General features: G+C 44.0%; 1 protein-coding gene across 43 annotated transcripts in view; it reads right to left on the bottom strand.

Moving 5' to 3' along the window:
- The window catches only part of MAP4K4 (mitogen-activated protein kinase kinase kinase kinase 4), a 156,142-nt gene that overhangs the window by 77,334 nt on the left and 64,765 nt on the right, over window positions 1-14,043 (bottom strand). For all 43 annotated transcript variants that reach the window (XM_040993826.1, XM_040993839.1, XM_040993821.1 and 40 more), the window contains one exon: window positions 5,546-5,602. In XM_040993826.1, the coding sequence (XP_040849760.1) occupies window positions 5,546-5,602 (57 nt within the window). The remainder of the gene's footprint in view (window positions 1-5,545; window positions 5,603-14,043) is intronic.

Below are 14,043 nucleotides of genomic sequence, written 5' to 3'. Positions count from 1 at the left end.
CAAAACTGTACGTAACCAAAGCAATTAGTGCTTTGCCAAATTTCCAATAATATATATATATATCTTCTTCCTTTCCAATGTTTAAAATGATCCCCCACGTGTAGAAAATGATTAGATAATGTATTTTCGTGATTCTTATATTTCTGTAACAGAGACATTCTGACACAGACCTTCTACCTGCCGGTTCACTCTCTACCACAGCTGGACTGGACCAGGCCAGAACTGGCAGCTAAGCACTGCAGCCACTGACCATTCCCTTCCTCAGTCCTACCAGGAGAGAGCTGCAACAGGAAATGAAGAGTCCAGACCCCTATCGAGGCACACCCTATCGAGATGCAGGCATCCCAAACAGCATCCTAGCATTCCAAATACTCCCCCTAAGAAATAGATCTGCAAGAATACTAGCACCTATTAAATACTGCCTTCAAATTAAAAAAAGAAGTAACACCACATAGATATGTATAAGTAACCTTTTTTTGCCGTTAAGGGTCAAAACAACTCTCCCTTAAGACTCCTTTTGCCCCAGGGTATTCTTCAGAAAGAGAAAATGGAGTAAGCTGAGCAGCCCACGCCAGAGGGAAGAGCTCTGTCTGAAGCCTCACGCGTGATGAGAGCGCCACAGGAAAGAATAGAGGCATAAAATGAACATGGGGAAAAGGCTCTTACTGAGGACTGCAGTGGAGCTCACAGGGAAGAGAAGAGGTTGCCAACAAGGTAACAGAGCTGAGAGGGAGGAGGGGGAAGCCGCCTGCTGCAGGCGCCTACAGGGAGTGGACAGGCAGCACCTCTCAGGGCCAGGAGGCCAAGTGGCTGCAAGGACAGCAGCTGGGCATTAAGAACTCCTCCCCGAGACTGACAGTGTCTTTAAACAGAATGGAACACAGGAAATCCAAAGTGTATAAACATCCATACGCCAGATAGTTCACATTACTTTTAATTCTGCCAATAAATCCGGGGTAGAATTACTATTCCATTGTGCAAATGAGAAAACTATAACTTTATCAAGCTTCATTGTAGGGAATATTCTAAAAAAGGAAGTAATACTATCTTGAGGTAAAAGAAAGGATGTGACAATGACACAAGCTTTCTACAAGGCTCAAACTAGAATTGCCCTAAAAAACACATTTATGAGTCTAAAATCTATGCTCATAGGAAAGAAAAGACAAATGTTAGCGCATATTTATGAGTTCAATGACAATTCTAAAAACAAAACCCAGAAATCTACTCAGTCTGTCTAGCTACCACTAATTAAGCATGGAAATAAAGTCTCGCTCAAAATCACTGTCACACTTTCTAATTAGAATAGATTCTTACTAATTTTAACAGTTTTTCTTTAAGGACTTGTGTTATATCAATTTTTATTTATTATTATTTTTTTAATGAAAGATTCAGTGTTGGGATCAGCACTATAGCACAGCCGGTACAGACACCATCTGCACTGACAGCATCCTATATGGGCACCTGTTCAAACTCCTGCTGCTGCGCTTCCAATCCAGCTGCCTCACAACGGCCTGGGAAAAGCAGCTAAGGATGGCCCAGGGAGTCCGGGCACCTGTACCCACATGGGAGATTGGCAGATGCCCTGCCTCCCTGGCTTTAGGCTGACCCAGCGCTGGCTGCTGTGGACATCTGGGGTGTGAATCAAGGGACAGAAAATCACTATCTCTTCCCCTCTGTAACACTGACTTCAAATAGATCTTTAAAGAGAAAAAAAATGTTTAAGAAGCCCATGTTCTTTTCTCCACCTTACAGAAAAGCTGTGAGAAAAGCAAATGAAATTCTTGATCTGAGATCAAGATCACTTCATCCAAAAGTAGAACCCACATTTCAGCTGTTTCTGTTCCCCAAGTTCACATCATAAAGAATGTGGGTGAAGTGAGCACGTGTTTTTTCTCATTCATTCCAGTCAGTTTACTGGGGCTGCCAGCAGTTAACAGCTGGAGTAGGGAGAACCCTGACATTCTTCTGCCCACACCTGCTGTTCTTCCTGCCTGCAGAGCCTGGATAACCAGTAGCCTGTTACATGCCTCTCAACTTCAACTGAATGGGGGGGAGGGGGGCCCGCAGGACAAGCCTGTGCTTTTCTTTTTTTTTTTAAGATTTATTTTTATTATGTTTTTTTATTGGAAAGGCGGATATACAGAGAGGAGAGACAGAGGAAGATCTTCCGTCCGATGATTCACTCCCCAAGTGAGCACAACGGCCGATGCTATGCCGATCCGAAGCCAGGAGCCTCTTTCGGGTCTCCCACACGGGTGCAGGGTCCCAAAGCTTTGGGCGGTCCTCGACTGCTTTCCCGGGCCACAGGCAGGGAGCTGGAAGGGAAGCAGGGCTGCCGGGATTAGAACCGGCGCCCATATGGGATCCCGGGCGTGCAAGGCGAGGACTTAACCACTTGTGCCACCGCGCTGGGCCCAAGCCTGTGCTTTTCTAAGAATGAGCATTTGCACCTTTCTGTTCCCGAGACAAAACCGAGAGAAGTCAGAAACCTGGGGAGAAAAAAAAATTCCATGTTTTCCAAGAGAACGCTGGCCAACAGCACTTGCTGCTGGAGCTGGAATCAAAATTCTCAGTTGCAAAATCTCTCCCTGCAGCTGCTGCCTGCTACCCCCAGGTCCCAGTTAGGTCGATGCTTACAACTCGAAAGGCCTGAATGGGAGGCCGGGCAAGGATGTGTTTTCTAAGCGGAGTCCTAGCAACACTGAACTCTGAGTGCTGACTACATCCAAAGGTCACTGCTTGAAGACAGTGCAAAAAACACCACTACTGAGAGGCCAACACAGCACATGGTTGACTGAGTTTGTGCTTTTTTTTTTTGAAGACTCACCATCTGGTTTTCATTTTACCTAATATATGACATTTGCATTAATTAGTTTTAGGTGAGTTCTGAAAAATACTTGTATCAAACATTTATTCAAAATTGTCTGAATTTTTCATGCAAGAAAATATCTTTTCATACAACTTAAATGGAACACAAGAACACCTGTTACACACAGATATGACTGGGCCTTCAAAAACTTTGTGGGGAAAAAAAGTTTGTGGAAAATATATTATGAAAAATATTGTGGGCCTGGTGCAAGGGCTCAATTGGCTTAATCCTCCACTTGCAAGCACCAGGATCCCATATGGGTGCAGATTTGTGTTCTGACTGATCCACTTCCCATCCAGCTCCCTGCTTGTGGCCTGGGAAGCAGTGGAAGGTGGTCCAAAGCCTTGGGCCTCTATACCCATATGGGAGACCAGGAAAAAACTCCTGGCTCCTGTCTTTAGTTCAGCACAGCTACATCCACTGTGGCCACTTGGGGGAGTGAACCAGCAGATGGAAAATCTCTGTCTTTCTATACCAGCCTTTCAAACAAAAATAAACCAATCTTTAAAAAAAAGGGGGGGGGGAGGGAAGAAAGGAGGAGGAAGGGAAAGGGAGGAGGGATGAAGGTAAGATGGAGAGAGGGAAGGAATTGGGTACTGATTTCAAACTTATTTTGCACCAAAATATATTAATTCCATTTTTCCATGAACTTTATGAAGCTCCCATCTATGTATTTTACAGCTGTGCCAGAGACATTTAGGGTGGTAAAAATATAAGCATTTAATTACTTATATTTCTTGTATTTTAATCTTTAAAAATCATTTTTAAATGTGCTTAAAGGAGAAACAGAGGCAGGCAGGGAGAGAGAGCTCCCATCTGCTGGCTTATTTTCCAAATGCTTGCAGTGGCCAAGGGCCAGGAACAAGGCTGGGTGGGACTCAGGCACTCAGCCCAGATCGTCCATGTGGGAGGCAGGAAACCAACCACTCAAGCAGTCACCACTTCCTGTACTAACGGGATGCTGGATTCAGGAGACGGATCTGGGAATCACACCCAGCAACTGCAAAGCAGCACGTGTGCGCCTCACTCAGCATCCCAACCCCCAGGCCCATGGCCACCCCACCCTTCTCACAGTGACCACACACAGCACACAGGGCTGTGCTCAGGTGAAGGGGACCTCTACAGAGCAGACCAGTAGCATCTGGATTCCGAGATGAGAAATGAAGTGAATCTTACTGGCCACAACACATTCACCAAGCTAGGCAACATCAGGCTGAAGGCATCCGAGCAATGACGGTGAATTCATACTTTGTAAAATCTCAAAGCTGAAATTTAGAACAACACCCACAAGTCCCCTGGTAAACAGTATGTGAATCAACACACAAAATGTAGGACCCTGCACCACCCCTGCCTAACGCAGAACCAGCAGGACGCAAACAGTGTGAACAGAGACTTCTAGTCAAAGACAAAAACAAAACTCAGCTACTGCATTTAACCACATTTAGTTAGGATTCATCGTTCCTTCGCCATTCTTTAAAGTAATATTTAACTGGACAAAATCTCATTTGTCACTGGCTGTACAGTAATTGCAGGATCGCTGAAACACAAATGGGGCAACATCACAATGTGAGAAGACACATTTTGGTCATTTCATCAAGCAACAGTAGTTTTCATCTTAAAATCCCCATTATCCTCTGACAGCGAAAAGGCAAGGGTTTATTCACAAGATGTCACATCTTCCAATATCGGGACGCAGCTGCCTCGCTGTCAGGCAAGCGGAGCAAGGCGGTCTACGTCTGACTGAGCAGTACACACAGTGTGGCTCACCACACTGTCAGCAGAACACATGGAGAGGGGGGCACAGCACATCGATGATAAGCTGAGCCACCGTCTCCCTGGACAGACACCAGATGTGGGGAAATTATGACTTGGTTTTTAAATATTGCCAGTCTAGAAGGCTCTCGGCTATCCTTCTCAAGTCTGTGAAATAGAATGTTGACATCTCATAATTAGACAAGTCACCAGAAAACTTGAGAACATATTTTCAGATTAAAATAACTTAAAATGACATGAATTCCGTTCACTAAAACGTATAAAACTCTTAAAAATTTACATGCAATCAAAGGCACACAAATGCGCTTTTTTTGTCTAAAGTTCTCTTTCCCACCTAAAGCTACACAGTAAATCCCCATGTGATCATTTCAAGAAGTATTTTTTGCTACTAAATTTTGCCAGCAATCTGCTCAGCAGTCTAGCAGATGTTTCTGTTTTCCAACCTCTGGGAACTTGGCTGGATCTGCATTCTCCCTCCCTCCCCCATACCCTATTTAAAAATAGAAGAAATGGCACAAATGTGGCCCAATACTCTAGAGAAGCCTTTCTCCATCCTACAGGGCTCAGCCACCCTACTCATGTGACCTCCTCATCCCTTCTCAAATCTTTCCTTTCCCATTAGAGAAGATGTTTCCAATTATGGTCCATTATGTTGCCAAGGATGACCTCACTCAGATTCTTTCTCTTTAAAAGAAAATGCTACCGACTCTTAGTTACTTGGGGACCATCTGCAACCATCTAAGCCAGCTGGCCTGCTGCTGGACCCATGAACTGCCAGTGCCACGTGAGGGTAAATTGTTCAAGGGATGACATTCCCCAAACAGAATGATACTCTTAACACTGTTGGGGAAGACTTTGTCTTTTGTCTAACAGTCTCTTTACAAACGTGTGACGGAACCTTACCTCAGTGACATCCATAACTTTGATAGCCGCCAGCTGACCCGTTTTAACATGTCGACCCTGAAGAACAGAGAAAAGAGATCAATCGGCATCACTGTACGATCATTAGAAACAGAATATTGGCAGTTCCTAACAAATTACATCCACTCTATGTATCTCTCATAAAAGGAAGTTGTAACTAAACCGTCTGTTCTCTCCCACAAAACATCATGTGATACCAGTGAGAAACACCTAATCAACAATCACTGGAACAAATGAATTCTGCTGAAGCATCAATCTCCTTTTTCAGATGCAATTTATATTTCATTATCTCCAACAAAGTTAAATAACATTTTCTTTCTACTTCAGGTTGACAACCCTTTCTTCCTTAACATTCCAAAAAAAGCACCTCTAGATATATATAGTTTTGTCACACAGATAAAAAGTAATTTTTCCCTGGTGTGTTAGCAATACCCATTATTGGATTTCATAAGCATTATACTGACAGTCTTTTCTGAAATTTTCTGCAGCTCCAACAGAGGGAGATTGGAAAATACAGAAGAGGGGATACAAAGAAATCTGGGGGATAGCATTTTTGTAGCTTTATTCTAACTGCTGATTTATAACCTAAAAATGTGTGACTCTATGCATTTCAACAAATTTAATGTCACTCTTCTCTCACCCAGATGACATGAGACACTGAATTTAATTACCATCAGACCACCTACTCTTTGCAACACCCTGCAGGTCATTTCCCACACCAATCACACAGAGCCAGCAAAATACCCTAAGCACAATCTATTTATGACTCAGTGGAAAGTGATCCTTTTACAACAAATGCAAAACAGAAAGAACGTCCTGTAGTTTCCAAAATTCTGTCTCTCCTGCAGTTTTATGATTAAGGGTAGTGAACTTTAGGGCTTCAAATCTGAGGAAAACTTTCGCTTACTCCGGAGAGCTCCAAACAACCAAATGAAAATGACACTGCTTGACAGTCATTACTGCACTGTGTGACTGTGGGCTTGGAGCACCTCCGACTCCCACCTGTGAAAGTGTTGCAACAGTTGTGTGCACTTTCAGTCTTTTGCATACAAGAACCAGGGCAAGTGGTCAGCCGTTCAGCACCAACTCCAGAATGAAAGGTAACTGGACCTTACTCTCTCAACGCAGGGCAGTATCAGCAACCCCTACAACACAATCCTGAAGCCCAATCAAGACTTTCCTAAATCATAGGCCCAGCATGGTGGCCTAACAGCTAAAGTCCTCGCCTCGTACCCAACAGGATCCCATGTGGGCACCGGTTCTAATCCTGGCAGTCCACTTCCCATTCAGCTCCCTGCCTGTGGCCTGGGAAAGCAGTTGAGGACGGCCCAAGGCTTTGGGACCCTGTACCTGCATGGGAGACCCGGAAGTGGTACCTGGCTCCTAAATTTGGATCAGCACAGCACCTGCCATTGCACTCACTTGGAGAGTAAATCATTGGCTGGAAGATCTTCCTCTAATAAATCTTTAAAAAAACAACTTTCCTGAATCCAAATATAACTTCAAAAAAGAGTTAATTAATAGTGTTGAGTACTCTTCTGATCTTTCCATGTGAGGAATACAAAGATCATTTTTCCTTAGCACTTCGTTAGCCCTCAAACTTGTTACTCTTCTTGCATTGGCTTTGTTTCCATACTACCCAAGCAAATGCCTTGGCTCAAAATAACTAAGTGAGTGAAGAAAATCTCATGTAGGTAGTGCTGGCTTTCCTTTTTCCAAGAGAGTACAGACACCTTGCTGAGTAAAATGTGTGAGAGAAGAGGATCTTCAGAGCATCTGACGTGGCAACACAACAGAGCCCTACAGATCAAGAGAACCCAGAGGTCTTTTAAAGAAGGCTCTATCATTGCTTATATAGAGGTATCAGACTTTTTTCAAGCAATCCTTAATATTAAAAGGACACAAGAATCAGCCAGGGGCCTGGCGTGGTGCCGCAGTGGTTAAGGTCCTCGCCTTGCACGCCCGGGATCCCATATGGGCGCCGGTTCTAATCCCGGCAGCCCCGCTTCCCATCCAGCTCCCTGCTTGTGGCCCGGGAAAGCAGTCGAGGACAGCCCAAAGCTTTGGGACCCTGCACCCGCGTGGGAGACCCAGAAGAGGCTCCTGGCTTTGGATCGGCATAGCATCGACCGTTGCACTCACTTGGGGAGTGAATCATCGGAAGGAAGATCTTCCTCTCTGTCTCTCTTCCTCTCTGTATATCTGCCTTTCCAATAAAAATAAATAAATCTTTAAAAAAAAAAAAAAGAATCAGCCAGAAAAACCATCTCTGCTTCATCCTTTCAGCTTCACCTGAGCCCAGGAGCACACATTCTCAAGACTCAACCCTTTGACGGGGGCATAAAGGTGGAGATTCATGGGCCAGCACAGCGTCTCCTTGGACCTATGCTCCACTGCAACACCAATACCCCATCCAGGCACTGGTTCTGGTCCTGGCTCTGCTTCCCACCCACCTCCCTGCTTAGGGACTGGGAAATCAGCGGAAGATGGCTCAAGCCGCTGGGACCTGAAATTGGGAAGAAGGCTCCTCAGGCCTAGCTCCTGTGACTGCAGCCACTTAGGGAAGGAACCAGCAGATCTTCTCTCTGGATCTTTCAAATGAAAATAAATCAATCTGTTTTTTCTTTAAGATTTGTGAATTCTTTCAATATCTGTCCAATATAACTTAGAGCATAAGTTTCCCTTATGGTTACAGAATTAAGACCTAATAACTAATTGATTCTTTGTGACAGAGGCCAAAGACATTAATTTTCATTAACACATTCAAGTCTTCAAACTAGGCCCATTTTACTTTTGCATTTAAATCAAAGAAATTTCTAAGAATTTTGCCTCCCTCTTTTTCAGGAAACAAGATAATGCGTTGCTAGAAAGGATCCTGGGCCTCAGGCAGCCTGGGCCTCTGGGCTGGCCGCTAACCATCACTGGACACCCGTGGGAAAGTCACAGAGGCTCTTTGAGAGTCAGTGAATGCAGAAGCCCCACACCTGGCGGCAACAGGGTGCAGAGTCCCTAAAACCATGTGCTCGTGCAGGGCACATGGGAGCCTCTCAGCTGAACATTCTCAGGGCCACACTAATCCATCAGAAGTTCCTGCTCATTTCCTCAACCCTTCTCCCCAAGTTAGGTTACACCTGCATGAAAATTTAGATCTATTTCCATTTCCGAAAGGTATGGCCAACATAAGAGATAGTAGTCTGAAGTCAGATGCTTCTCCATCTAGAAGAGGGGTTAAAAAAAAAAAAACACACAAACTTCTAAAATTTGAAAATAACAGAAATAATCTATCTGCTGAGATGGTCCATATTGTGTAAAGGAGTGACAATGGCCAGAACAAGAGCTGGGACTCCATGCACTGAGTGTTAGTATGTATATAACCATACACGAAGAAGGTCACACCAAGAACTTTCCTAAGGATTAAAAAAAACGTGTCTGATTTATAAAACACTATCAAAGAAACAGGGACTAGTGTGATGGCTCAATTGGCTAAATCCATATGGGTGCAGGTTCATGTCCCAGCTGTTCCCCTTCCCGGCCAGCTCCCTGCTTGTGGCCTGGGAAAGCAGCAGAGGATGATGGCCCAGTGTCTCAGGACCCTGCACCTGCATGGGAGACCTGAGAGAAGCTCCTGGCTTCGGATCAAAACTCCGTTCCGGCCATGGAGCCAAGTGGGGAGCAAACCAGTGGATGGAAGATATTTCTCTCCTTCTTTCTGTAAATCTGATCTGACTTTCCAAGAATAAAATAAATCTTTTCTTTAAAAAATGTATGCACAAACTGAGTGTCCACCCACCAGGAATGCCTAACCACACTTTATCTGGCTTTACCACACAGCTACCCTTCATACTGCTGAAAGAACAAATGCACAAAAACATAAAAGGGTCCTATTGAGCTAAGAACCAAAGGTCAGAAAAACAGGGATGGCTCATTCCTCACTGAGCTCACACTGTATATACAGTATCAACTACTCTTTAATGAGGGTATTTTAAAATTTAAGAGAAAATAGTTTTACTGGCTGGCACCGTGGTGCAATATAAAGTTAAGCCACAGCTTGCAAGGCTGGCATCCTCTGTAGGTGCCAGTTGGGGGTCTCGGCTGCTCTGCCTCCCTCATCCAGCTCCCTGCTAAAAACACATCTGGGAAAAAGGGGAAAGCTGACCCAACTGCTGGCTCCAGTCACCTCCCTACTGATTCTCAGAGCAAGCCTGCCCAGGCCAGGCACCGAGGCCACCTGGGGAGTGAGCCAGAGGATGAAAAATCTCTTGTCTCTCCTCTAAATATAACTGTTTCAAAGAAATAAATCTTTCTAAAATTAGACTTTAAAAGATTCTGATGCAAAGCTATTTGAGAGATTCGCATATGAAGGGTCTGCAAAAAGTTCCTGGGAATCTGTACTATGAGGAAAACTACGCATTAACTTCAGATTTTATTTCTAAAATAAGCTCATCTTCCAAACCCATTGTTCACTAGCTTTGAGGCAATCTACACAACATAATATACATATTATCATTATTTTGCAGATTTAAAAAGTTGGCTTAATCAGCCCAAGATTTCCCACTACAACTGGGACCCGATACCAGGCTGCATACTTTAAAGAAGAAATGCCTAGCAATATCCTATGATCAAATTATATCACACAGAAACTGCCAACTATACTATTCTACAATATTTACTCTAATCAGACAAAATACAGTGAAATAATAAAACCCATTTCTAAAAATTTTTATTTTTCATGATACAGTCCCATTGGCTCAGGGGTGACCCCTTCCACCATTTCCACTCTCCCCTCCCCCTCACTGCTTTCCCCTATATTATTGCAATAGCATTGTCCTTCAGCGACAGTCACCAGCCCGCCATTCTGCTATTTAATGGCATCAAAACATTGGAGGTACAGACAATGGGATCAAGTCCAGCATCCTACTGTCCAGATAGGTCTAAGAGCTTCACCTAGTAACAGGTGCACACTGCAATGTATCTTCATTTTCAGTTTGCTGGCCTCCATTACACAGTTCCTCTATGTATATGCTTAAATAAAACTCTATTTTTCAATGCTTGACCTTTTCCTCCTGTGATAAACCAGACAGCATCCCACACAAATTCATTTGGAAACTTGAAAGCAGAACAGTCACAGCCACTCATTCATGGCTTTCCACTTTTGTCTAGTCCCACCTGTTCCTCATTGTAAGTCTTTTTTCAATAAATATTGAAGATAAAAATGCTTCCTTTTGGGGGCAAGCGCAGTGGCAGCAAATGAACTGGTGGACAAAGACAGCACAGAAACATGCACTATGAGATCAGCTAGAACTTGCCCTTTAATAAAAAGACAGTACTTTTGTTCCCTACGCTCTCAGATTAATAACCTCAGTAGAAAATTCTGCCATCCCAAAGCCAGAGCCATCTTATCTGGAACAATACTCTCCTTAGAGAACACCAGGCCTCAATTGCAAGGAACACACAGACCTTTGCAAAGAATGAAACACTCCAAGTAGATGACATGCTTAAGATTTTCACTGCCTAATGCTGCAAGCTACTTCCCAGTAAGTGAGCCATCCTGCCTCACTAACTCTGCAGATATCTGTGAGCAAAACAAACTATGCACCATACCCCTTTTCCTTAAGAGGTCAATCCACATATAAATATTCTAAAACTGTAAAGTCTTGAGTTCATTCATGATGCTTGTCCTTGATGGCTCAAGAAAATCAATATCAACATCAATTTCCCAGTCCTTGTAATTAAGAGAACACTACGCCAGGCAGTAACATTCTCACTACTAATAAAGAAAGGGTCCGGTCACTGGGGTCCCCATACACTACTGCTCTGACTGGGGAATGGACAGGCAGCAACTAGGTTCCAGTCAGGTGAGAACACAGCAGCTTTTTAAAGCTACCTGAGATAAAACTGCATTAAAGGCAGAAATAACATTTGCAAGAGATGGAGCAGCCCTATAGGGTGGGCCACAGCAACTGTGCTTAAAGGGCAGGACTGGAAACCAGAAAGCACCAAAGGTCCACAGTCCAGGAAGTACGAGGAAGGACACAGGACTGGCACAACCACTCTTACATCAACAGAAGAGAAGGCACTGCAAAGCTTCAAACAAAACATCTACAACAACGGCAGTATCAGACTCCACCGGCAGCCATGACTCATGCCTCCACCTGGTAACTGCCTTTTCCTTTACTCGAACATCTTCAGATACAATCATCTAAACCTAAAAAAGCCAAAACACATTCAATAGCACAAAGGACTGCACTTCTTCAGGAAAACTTATTGCAAAGTTATTATCATATTTTAGTCAGTTAAGAGATACAGCATATGATATCCTAAACCTAAGTAATTAGCTAATCTGGAAATGCTAAACCAGAAAGTCAATCACACGATATTGTCAAGACACATTAAGAATAAATAATTACTCGTGAAAGGAATTTAATTCAACACTGATGGACAACAACCAGCTGACCACCGGGAAGGGAGTGTCTCCTGGGTCGGAAGCAGCCCACTGAGCTGGGGCCTACTGACTGCCCGGCTGGGGAATCAAGCTAAAAGCCTGAGAACAGCAGGCACTGGGCAAATCGCAGCACGCAGGCAACCCCAGCACTTAAGAAGGCACCACACCTAAGATAACTGAGCACATGTTAACGAAAAACTTCCATGAGGAACTACAGAAACTCCGTGAGAAAACAGCATTAAAGGTTTAGCGTATTTCAGTGCTGGAATCTTAAGATACACATTTTGAATTAATTTCTGAAGTATCCTCGCATAACTGGTAAACATTACATAGAACAAAAGGCAAAAATCCTTTGGGGTTCCTGCCAACCACTAGCAAGAAGTTTCTCTGAAATTCTTGTGATTTCACAGTTCAAGTTTTTTCAAAATTTTATCCATAGAATTTCTTTATTATAATATAGAATGTGACATCACTAAACAGTCAAGCTGAACTCTCCTCATTGGCTTAAGGAAAAAATGGGAAACTTTCAGACACAAATCAAAGGGCGACAGCTTAAGTGATGAAAGAAGTCCTGACTGCATTCCGGGGCCTGACCCACCTCCACCCACAGCGTCTTCCTACTCGCCACCAGCCAACCTTCAATTAAGGTTTTCAAATTGTTCCTTGCTCTTTTTCTCAGCATATCAAGAGCCAACTCTAAAATAGCACTGACCTTGAGTCAGGCTGCATTTATATCCTCCATGTTAGAGTCACAGCGGAAGTAGCTCCACGTCTCCTTGCACTCCACTCTCACTGCAAGCCTAACTGGTCTCTGAGCTAACCCAGGGTGTGCTGTGCACAGCGCACAGCAGCTTTTCCTGGATGATCGGTTTGCCTGCACTCACACTCCGGTGGAATGTCATCCGTCACAAATACCTTCATTACGCCTCCGTTTAAGTTCCCCTTCAAGTTCTCCTCCAAGGTTACACGTGACCGGATCTCTTGCCAGAAGTAATGGTCAACTGTGCTAAGATCAGATCTTCATGCAAACCCAAACCATGTCCATCTAAAATTGAAGTTGCCAGTGGGAAAGCAAGTCAAGCTTTAGTTTTCCAGGTGGGCATCCCATACCCAAGCTCTGCTTGAGATCCAGCTCCCTGCTAACGCGCCCAAGTACTGGGGCTCTGCCACCCAGGCAGCAAGAGTCAGGCCTCGGCCAGAGGCCAACAATGGCCACTGTGGCCATCTGAGAAGGTAACTATTGAATGGATGAAGGAGTCTGCCTCTCCTTCTCTAACTGTGCCTTCCAAATGCATATAATAAGTTTTAAGAAAAAAGAAGAAGAAAAAGGCTTAAGGATAGAGCAAGTAAAACAAAGTTTTACAGATTTTTTTTTTAAATAATAAAACTTTCCCTGACCACATAATTTCACATTACACAACTTAAGGAAAAGGCAGATGAAGTTCTGGAAAAACCTATGTTTACCCCTCTTGTCCTTCCTATTAACACAGATCGCCTTTCCCACACCATAGTAAGAAAGTCACTCAATGTGTGTCCTTTAAACAAATACTTTTCGTAGACATATATATTTACTGCATAAGCAATACACAAATACTTTAACACGTAACATGGCAGCCGTGTATTAAGTCACTGCTATTTTACAGAGAGGAAGGTGCAGGGAGAGGGCTTCATGAGACTAGCAAACTCGCCCAGGTCAAAGCAGAATTCTACTCAGGGCATCTCATTACCTACTTGCAGCAGCGTATGTCTTTCCTGACAGACCATACGGAATTTTTAAACAAATTTTCATTTATGGGGCTGACGTGGTGGCACAGTGCACTAATCCTCTCCCTGCGAGTGCTGGCATTCCATATGGGTGCTGGTGCCCATCCCTGCTGCTCCATTTCTAACACCGCTGGGAAATCAGCGCAAAATGGCCCAAGTCCTTGGACCTCTTCATCTATGTGGGAGATTCAGAACAAACCCCTTGATCCCGGCTTTGGATCGGCTCAGCTCCAGTTCATTGGGGTTATTTGGGGAATGCACCAGCAGATGGAGG

This window comes from Ochotona curzoniae, unplaced genomic scaffold, assembly GCF_017591425.1.
Source record: "Ochotona curzoniae isolate NIBS_2020 unplaced genomic scaffold, NIBS_Ocur_1.0 contig_883, whole genome shotgun sequence".
Classification (NCBI taxonomy): Eukaryota; Metazoa; Chordata; class Mammalia; order Lagomorpha; family Ochotonidae; genus Ochotona; species Ochotona curzoniae.
Note: the sequence above shows the minus strand (reverse complement) of the source record. Positions and strands in the feature narration are given on the sequence as shown.